Source organism: Littorina saxatilis, linkage group LG2, assembly GCF_037325665.1.
Source record: "Littorina saxatilis isolate snail1 linkage group LG2, US_GU_Lsax_2.0, whole genome shotgun sequence".
In the NCBI taxonomy this organism is placed as follows: Eukaryota; Metazoa; Mollusca; class Gastropoda; order Littorinimorpha; family Littorinidae; genus Littorina; species Littorina saxatilis.
The window spans coordinates 31939740-31949739 of record NC_090246.1 but is presented as its reverse complement, the minus strand read 5'-3'; the positions used below and the strand labels follow the sequence as shown (position 1 = coordinate 31949739).

General features: G+C 42.7%; 1 protein-coding gene across 3 annotated transcripts in view; it reads right to left on the bottom strand.

The window, feature by feature from the left end:
• Positions 1–10000, bottom strand: part of LOC138958773 (uncharacterized) — a 78320-nt gene that overhangs the window by 662 nt on the left and 67658 nt on the right. For all 3 annotated transcript variants that reach the window (XM_070330055.1, XM_070330057.1, XM_070330056.1), the window contains exons 2-4: positions 7655–7891; positions 6267–6431; positions 1–2701 (exon numbers count right to left, since the gene is read on the bottom strand). The exon at positions 1–2701 is cut by the window's left edge and continues 662 nt beyond it. In XM_070330055.1, the coding sequence (XP_070186156.1) occupies positions 2168–2701; positions 6267–6431; positions 7655–7867 (912 nt within the window). In that variant the 5' untranslated portion in view covers positions 7868–7891 and the 3' untranslated portion in view covers positions 1–2167. The remainder of the gene's footprint in view (positions 2702–6266; positions 6432–7654; positions 7892–10000) is intronic.

The window sequence follows — 10000 nt, the reverse complement described above, 5'->3', positions numbered from 1 at the left end:
CTGTTAGGCCTACATGGGGATGACATTTCCTTATAGAGATGAAATGCAAAGCTCTTGTTTGGAGATCAAATGCAAGAGGTGAAACAATGTTTTCTACGTTTTACAAGAGTACTCGAGGGATCAAACTTTATGAAAGAGGCATTGTGACAGCATATTATGTAATTTCGCCTGCTTGATTTATTCTAAAACAACAACTGGGAAACATATAGAAAACCACTATACTTAATACAATACTGAACATCAAAATCTTAGATTTTTTCTGCAACAATAAAGTCCGTAATTTAAGTTTGTCATTTACCATTGTTTTTCTTTTCGACCACTCACTGATTTTGTTTAGGAACATTTAAGTTAGAACTTTTGTACCAGTGTAATTATTAAGCCTACATCTCATTCGAATTCAGCGACCGAGTCAACGATGTTGCTTTGACTTTTTCTTCGGCTTACAACTGAATGAAGCAGTTCTTATATCGGTAAGCACCCGAGTAAAGGGAAGCATTTAGTTTTTATTCTTTCGCAAGCTTACAACATAAACAAGCAATAGTTGTAAAAGTTAGCGCCCGAGTAAAGGGAAGAACTTGTTTCGCTTCTTTCTCCAGCTTACAAAATAAACTGGCAGTTATAATAAAGGTAAGCATCCGAGGAAAGGGAAGAACTGTTGTTTGATTTGTATGTCTGCTTACAATGTTAACTAGCACTTCTTAAAGTAGGTAAGGCCAAAACAAATAATAGGTGTGGTTACGGTAACATAGCATAAAAAAATAGGGTCGGTAGGTCGGGATTTTTTTTTAATTTTTTTTTCCCCCCCAAAAACCATATTTTTACGTTATTTTGGCAAAAAAACAAGATTTTTTTTTTTTTTTTTCCCCAAATGCCAAAAAAAAGTCTAGGGTCGCGCGAAAAAACTAGGGTCGGTCGGGTTACCGTAAACAGACCTATTTTTTTTTTGGCCTAATCACCCGAATGAGGGGAAGAACGTCTTTTGATTATTTCTTCCGATTACAACACAAACAAGCAAGTTATACATTGTAAAGGTAAGCTCCCTAGGAAAGGTAAGAATCTTTTTTCTCCAGGTTACAACATAAATAAGCAGTATTTATACAGGTAAGTAATAGAGTAATGGGAAGAACTGTTGTTTGATTCTTCTGCTTTCAACAAAAACCCGCAGTGCTCGTGAAGATCAGCTCCCGAGTAAGGGGAAGAACTGTTGTCTGATTCTTTCTTCAGCTTGCAGCATAAACATACGGTTCTTACAGAGGTAAGGGGAAGAACCGTTGTCTGATTCTTTCTTCAGCTGGCAGCATAAACATGCGGTTCTTACAGAGGTAAGGGGAAGAACCGTTGTCTGATTCTTTCTTCAGCTGGCAGCATAAACATGCGGTTCTTACAGAGGTAAGGGGAAGAACTGTTGTTTGATTCTTTCTTCAGCTTACGACATTAGCGAGCAATTTATGGAAAGGCAAGCACTCGAGTAAAGAGAAGAACGCTTGTTTGGATTCTTACTTCAGATTACAACACAAGCAAGCTGTTGCTGTAAAGGTAAGCACATTAGGAAGAGCAAGATTTTATGACAGACTCAATTCGTGACGAACCTTATCATCAACTTTATGAGCTTATTTCCTGCCCTTTGTTGATCAATACACGTTGCGCGTTTGGCAAGGTCCATTTTCAACACATTCGGCCGGGGCTTATGTCAAATTTAACTGAATGAGCTCGTTCAAAAATGGTAACACATTCACATCGTCTTTGTCACTTTCAGCACCAGATGACTGATGTTCTTCCAAATTGAACGGTGCATTATTCTTCCGTGTGAACACTTTCATGTTGGATTTGTAGTTCGCGCGAAGTGGAGTAGGACAATATCTGGTAATGTATATTTTAAACTCATTAACAAAAACATCACATTTGACATTACGCCAGCATATCACACTGTAACCAACACATCTTGAAATAAAGTATCTTTGAGAGACCACAATACACGGACGATACAGACGGTTAGTGACGATGGTTATTATAGAGTCACATAAAAACATTAATTGCAATACAAGTTAGTCATCACATGAAAAGACATCATAGAAGTCTCTCTCGCTTAGGAATAATGATACTGTTTGATGATGAAAACAGAACGGGAACACACTCGCTGCTGGACACAGATTCCTTCCATCAGGCATCACAGAAAGACCTTTCGAGCCGCAAAAACCGCAGCAACAGCAGCAAACAGCAGCACACACAGTCCAGAGCCAACACGAACCCTTTCAGCAGAAGAGATCGACCCGCGATCCCCACCGGTGCCGAAAACGTAGGCGATCCCGTAGTGCCACTCCGAGCCGGGGTCCTGGAAGTACCAGGGGAACTTTTCTGGGGGGACACCGGTGACGATCTCGTCGTGGCCGATAGCGACATCCGCGCAGCCGTAGAACTGCTCCTGCGGCCCGCATCCGATGCAGCCTTCTTTGGTGTCCGGATCCACCCCCCAGCTATTTCCCGCGTTGTATTTCCACTGCAGGACGCAGGCAGCGCAGGTCACTCCTTTGGGAAGGCGGAGCTTGATCTTGATGTCCTGAACGGCGCTGTAGGCCCCCGCCTTGACCATGTAACGGGTCTCGCCCGTATCGGCCAACACCAGCAGGTTCTGGTCCAGACAGGCGTGGGTGATGTTGGTTAACGGGTTGTCGTGTTTGCACAGGCGGAACTCGAAGTAGCCCTGTGGAGAGAGATGAGATAGGATGAGATGAGATGAGATGAGATGAGATGAGATGAGAGGAGAGGAGAGGAGAGGAGATAAGAGGAGAGGAGAGGAGAGGAGAGGTAGGATTAAATTAGATAAGAGAGAAGAGAAGACAAGACAAGAGAGAGATACAAGAGAGAGAGAGAGAGATAAAAGAGAGAGAGAGAGAGAGAGAGAGAGAGATATGAGAGAGAGAGAGAGAGAGAGAGAGAGAGAGAGAGAGAGAGAGAGAGAGAGAGAGAGAGCCAGCGAGACAAACAGACAGACAGACAAACAGACAGACAAACAGAGATTGCGGGCAGCAGAAGGCCAGACGAGTCGGCAGACACACTTATTCCCTGTCTCGATCCCTTTATCCACCCAAACTAAACCAACTCCCTCCCTCCCTCCCCCTGTTCCCCTGCCGACCCCAAACCATCACCCCCACTCCCCTCAACATACACACATTGTACTAGTCTTACTTGCCAGTAAGACACTTTGACGTGCAGCAAAGCACGAATTCAGACAGGAACTCACGTCATGTGAACCAATCCAGCACTCAGCATCATAAAAATGCAAATAGAAATTACCACCATACAGAACCAGTCTTGACAACTCAGCTACCAAGCGGCCAGTATCCATCAAGCAGTCACACAAACAGTCTCTGCAAGTCCCCTGTCTACCGCAAAACTAATCTCTTTTATCCAGCAGAGAATTGCTTCTATGCCGCAGTAGTCTCGAACTGTTTCCTCTCTCATAACTCAATACCTCCCATTACAGGATCTGTCTGATCTTTCCCTTCCCGACGCGGCTTGTAATACAGTCATTCGTTTTCTGCGTCTGCTACAGTTCTCGTTTGTTGGCGTTTGTCACTTTATCATACAGTCAGTCGCCGGACTGGGACTTGCAGACTTGCAGACACTGCTGTAATTCCCAGAAAATTGGTGTACTTTTCATGAATGAATACACAGTGATGACTGGAAAGCTGGTAGTGTATATATATATGAGAGATATGGAAGCTGTCAGGAAGGGCAATTTTTTCCGTCTGGACACGTCAGAGAAAGTATTTGAGGAAAAGAGTAACGGCTAAAGATATCGAAGGTTGAAGGGACGTTAGAACCCAAGAATCAACCAACTGTTAAAGACATTTTCTTTCCCATGAAAACCATAAAAGCCCCAACAGCACCATTTACTGGTTTCTATATATAGGCAGCCATTACCCTGCCAGTTGATTTCACATCACGATTCAACAGCCTGGGGTAGGGATTATTTTTTAGTGACTTTAACTTTGATATGTGTTTCCGGTTACTGGTATACATAATTATCTTGTGCAGGAATGTATCTTGAATAATAAGGAAAAAGTAACGAAACAGCTGGATCGATAATGAAAACGGACAGAGGGAAAACGAGTGACATAGCAATGAAATCTAAAAAGAAGAAAACTTTAAAAAAAAGTCTACAAAAAAGAGAACGAAACAAGGACATGAAGAATGGGACATAGTTTAAAACGCCAAGACAACCTCCTTAGCATCTATAGGTATTTCTGTATACTTGAAATAACCAGCAATACCTATGTTTAGCAGTTAGCTGAACATCAAAACTTGTCCCAAAGCCACAGTCTCCGGTACGTCTATGCGGATTAGCCAGTGTCTTACGGGATCTCCCGCCAAATCCGCACTCGGATCCTCTTTCCCATCATCTTTGTAATAGTTCTACAGCTGCAACATTGGCTAGGCGAAAGCAGACCCGTATAACCTTTTCTTTTCCTGCTCGTTTTCTATTGCCAGTGGGTTTACCTTCAATCCTCGCATATTTACTTATATTCACCGTTCACCTATCTTCCTCTCGGCCCAGGCCTCTGCCGCTGCTCTCCATCTTCCCGCCTGTACATGTACTTGGCCGCTACATATAGCAATGGACCTAGCTAGCACTAACCTAGGTGGAGGACGCACAGATTCGGTCCAAAAATCACACCTGTGGAGACCTTTGATCGTGTCCCATTTTATTTTTACAGCAAAATTCTCCATAAGGACTCAAATGACACCATCCTTTGTAAAAAAAAAAAAAAAAAAAAAAAAAGCAAAAAAAGAAAGGCCACATCAGGATGCTGCTTTAAGAGCTTTAATGAAAAGAGAGGCTAAGAGGCGAGCTCGACACACCTACAGTCATAGCTTGTTATTCATTTCAAACGTAGACAAAAACAATATTGATGTAAACCCTTCCCCTACCCTTCATCGCCACCACCCACCCATGTCCGCCTGCCTTCCTGCTGTCTCCATGGCAGCAACTTGACTAAATGGCTTGAACCTTTTTGAACTTCCAGGCACTTTCTCGTTCTGTCACTGGACGTATTTCTTTGTTATGATACCGATGTCGTACTTACCGCCTTCAGGGGCGGACGAGGGGGGGGGGGGGCACAGGGGGCACGTGCCCCCCCCCCCCCGAAAAAAAAAAAGAAGAAAAAAAAAAGATTTTTCTATGCTGATTCTATGACCATTTCTAAGTTCAAATGGTACCAGATGGCACCATTTTGCTTCTTTGGGCAACATTTTTTTCCGGGGGGGCATGCCCCCGGACCCCCCTAGCAAATTCGGGCGCTTCGCGCCCATCATATTCACTTTCGATTCAAAGTGCCCCCCCCCCTTACAAAGCAACTGATCCGCCCCTGGGCCTTTCTTAACTCTAACCTCTGCTTCCCTCTTTTTCGCCCTTAGCCTTGCCCCCTAGACGCTGTTGACATTTAGCATTTGAAAGGGGTACTTTGAGTCTTTCCTCGAGACAAAAGGTACATTTGCCAGGTGAGGAGGGGCTGCAATCCAGGACACCCCCCCCTCCAGACCCAACCGGCATGTAGAGGCTTGCAGCCTAGCGCACCATAACATTTTCGTATTTCGTGCAAACATATTGGTTGGCAGTGAGCTGAGACCTCAATGACCTGCTCCCCTTCGGTGTATTTCGTGATAAAACTGAACAGCGCCTTGGCTTATCCGCCTTGTCTCTCCTTTCCTCTCTCCCTCCTTAGTTCCCCAAGGGCCAACACATCCCTCCCTTTTCAGCGATCCTTACACATCTTGTGGTTACCATGGAGCAGAACAAAGACGCCATGCAATGACGGTTTGTGATAGCCATATCGGTGGAAGCGACGTTCAAAAACAACACCAACAACCTGTCCCTCGGAGGATTTCATGGCTTTATCCTACTTGTCTCTCTCTCAAAAAGATACCTCCTTTTTCAGCAATCAATATACACCTTGTGGTTAGCGGCGAGCTGAACGTAGACCTGAATGACCTGGTCCTCGGCGTATTTTCTGGTGATGGCTTGGCTTTATCCCCCCTTTCTCCCTCCCTCCTTAGTAGTAACTTATTCCCAAACACACCCCTCCCACTTCAACCAGCTATCCAAACCGTGTAGTTGGCAGTGAGCTGAACGTAGACCTCAATGACCTGGCCTTCGGCGTATGTTTTGGTGATGGCTTGGCTTTATCCCCCTTGTCTCACCCTTTCTCCCTCTCTCCTTAGTTCCCTAAACACCCACCCCCCTCATTTTAACGATCTCTACACACCTTGTGGTTGGCAGTGAGCTGAACGTAGACCTCAATGACCTGGCCCTCGGCGTATTTCTTGGTGATGATGCCGTTGGCGTACTTGCCGCCAGGTTCGTTGTCACGTGGGCCGGGCCAGGGGTCGCCGCACACGCCGCACTTTCCGCCGTACTTCGCCCACTGCGTCTAAACACGTGCAACATACAGAAAATGTTATGTGAATTGGTTGACAATGGAACATCCATGTTCGTACCCGGCTGCAGTTGTGGTAGAGAAAACGACAAAGACAAAGCTCGGGGATTGCGCATGCTTTAACAAAAACGCATAAGGCTAATAAGCAACGATGTAGAAACAGATGTTTGGATGTCGGACCGTCCCCATCTTTTCTGAAAGAGTTATTTTTGTCGCCATAGATGCAATATTCACAGAACAGCAGCTGCTCTGAAAACTAAGGGTTTGCATTTTTTGACGTAGGATTAGCATTGGAGAAAAAAAGAGGAACATTATTGTTGCGCATTCCATAGGTCGCCATGGAAAAAAAACAAGTCGCGTAAGGCGAAATTACTACATTTAGTCAAGCTTTCTGAGCGTGTTTTTAATCCAAACATATCATATCTATATGTTTTTGGAATCAGAAACCGACAAGGAATAAGATGAAATTGTTTTTAAATCGATTTCGGAAATTTAATTTTGATCATAATTTTTATATTTTTAATTTTCAGAGCTTGTTTTTAATCCAAATATAAAATATTTATATGTTTTTGGAATCAGGAAATGATGTAGAATAAGATGAACGTAAATTTGGATCGTTTTATATAAAAAAAATTATTAAAATTTTCAGATTTTTAATGACCAAAGTCATTAATTAATTTTTAAGCCACCAAGCTGAAATGCAATACCGAAGTCCGGCCTTCGTCGAAGATTGCTTTACAAAAATGTCAATCAATTTGATTGAAAAATGAGGGTGTGACAGTGCCGCCTCAACTTTTACAAAAAGCCGGATATGACGTCATCAAAGGTATTTATCGAAAAAAAGAAAAAAACGTCCGGGGATATCATTCCCAGGAACTCTCATGTCAAATTTCATAAAGATCGGTCGAGTAGTTTGGTCTGAATCGCTCTACACACACACACGCACAGACAGACAGACAGACACACAACGACCCTCGTCTCGATTCCCCCTCTATGTTAAAACATTTAGTCAAAACTTGACTAAAATGTAAAAACAACCCGCTTCAGCGAGTTTTGCAAATGCGCCAGATAACACTACACCCTTAAAAGCATTTAAATACAAGTACTAACGTCTAAAAAGCCAAAATTAATACCTCACTGCATACAAACACTCTTGCAGAAACAAAAGATTCATTCACATAAAATAAATACTACATTCACACATTCTTGGTTCTTACGTTGAAACCTCCACAGAAGAGCTGGTTGTCGTCATAGTTGGGGGGATTGTTGAAGCCCTTCCTAAACATGCTTGACCTGGAGGGAGGGTCCAACAACCTCCCGTGTCCCTCCACCCCGGGTACATGCACCCAAGTCAGTGCCAACAGTGCGCACGTGCACGCACCCCGTAGCCAATCCATCGGTGAAGGGATTTTGTTGACTGCCTGTGTCATTACTGAAGTTGTTGACGTGGATTTCTGAAACAGAGAAAAGTGAATGTAGAGTTTTGCAGAAGGAAATATGTTCAAAGACACAATCATAACCAATTGTGACAGAGTGCTAACAACGCGATCCAAAAAAGGAAGGGAAGTAGCTCTAAAGAACAGTTGTTGGTTATATTTAGAACGCTAACGTCCCTTTACTTCTTTGATCTTGTTAAAAGACACATTTGGATTTGCTGTGCTTGCCCACTAGTTATGATTACAAATGTAGAAGAGAGAGTAGAGCGAACAAAGGGTATAGGCATACACAGTCCAAATAATGCAGGCCCAATTAGTCCCACACAGAAGACGTATATATGTGGGGCATGCATTATGTTCGCGTTGTTCTTGCAACAACGACAAGTCAAACAAGAAAAGAAAAGAAAAAGATTGAATATTTTGATAACTCAAAGTTAATCAATTGACATCAATACTTGATTGAAAAAATCGTATGTCTTTCGTGTGCAGTATACTCCTGGCACACACCCGCACGACTAATCAACACAATCCAAATTCATGAACAGGCGTATAAAAACTGAGCGCCGCGCTGCTACCCTTTTTGGATGGTGGATTTAAAAACTACCACCAGATACCGTAGAGAGAACACATACTGACGGAATCTCGGTCCACGCCTATGTATCGCTTTAGGATTCAAATATTCAAATGTCTGAAGCTTACATGACCGTGTTGTTAGGGTGGACCATAGACCAAATAGCCTGGACCGCCAACTCGTCACGTGACCCTTCGAGGTTACGACGCTCGACTTTCAGGGGCGCTTAATAATAATAATAAGAAGAAGAACATTTATATAGCGCTAAATCAAAAACTTTCGTTAAAAAGGCTTGCTCTAAGCGCTTGACATCTAAACTAAAAACGTCATTCACACTCTTTACAATGATGTACAAGAACTTCATGTCACACTCTTTCATTCAGTATAGCACCATTCACACAGTTGTTATTCTGTACAAGACAATAAGTTAGTCTAACATTTAGAATGTTCATAAGATGAAAACAAGAGAAAACCAGACTGATTAAAACAACTGCTTAGTGCTAACAAAGCATGAATCTTAATGATAACGTAATACATGTTTAACTGTTAAGACCATAAAAAACCTATATGCTAAAAGAACTTCGAAATTTTTTAAGAACTTCTTATAAGATACACAGCACATCTAGATAAACACCAGAATGATAAAACAAAAGGCAACTCGTTAAAACTATTAAATGCATCAATGTCTAAAACACGAAAGACTCAAATATAAGATACACAATTCTCTAGAATTGTATATTAAAAACTGAAACCGACCTGCTCAAAGTAAACCATACCCACCCCCTCCCTACCCACCCCCAACCCTCCTCCTACACTAAATACTAATTATTTCTACTCTTAACTTCCCAACTACACGTTATCCATAAACTATGCACAGGAACATGTGTGTCAGCATTATGTGGCACCGACATGACTTGTGCATATCTAGCTTACAGCTAAGGGTTAAAGTTAAAGGACTACTGCAGTGAAAAATTATATTTATAATAATTTAAAACAAAAGACCAAAATAACAAGCTGAATAGAGATGGAACCGTTACAGAGCGTCCCGTTTGAAAGGCCAGCGATTCAAAGACAGTGAAAAGAAAGCACGCTCCAGTTATTTGTGACAATGGGAGGTGACAATGAACTGGATTTTCCAAAACTCCAAACTAAACTTAACAAAACTCATCGAAAACATGTTCCACATGCACTTTAGCTGAGTTTATTTTAGCATTTTCAGAACTTACCTCGGCAACTTCGTCCATGTTTACAATCGACACCGGATATGACATCCCCCTGATTTCTGAAAGGCCATGTAAGCGTAGGTTCCTAAATGCGAGAGGCCGCTACCTCGTAATAGAGAGAAAGAGCGGAGAGAGAGCTAGTTGGCGGTCCAGGATAAATGGTCTATTATATGGGTGGACAGAGTACGGGCAACGGTGGTGTTTGAGTGATAAATGGCTTTTCGGTTTGAGAAAACTTCGCGAGGGAACAGTGTGGACGACTTTGCACTGGCGTTTTGGTCTCTTTAGTATCTGGTGCGTTCAGTTCATTTTCACTCCATTCCCCCTGAGCTC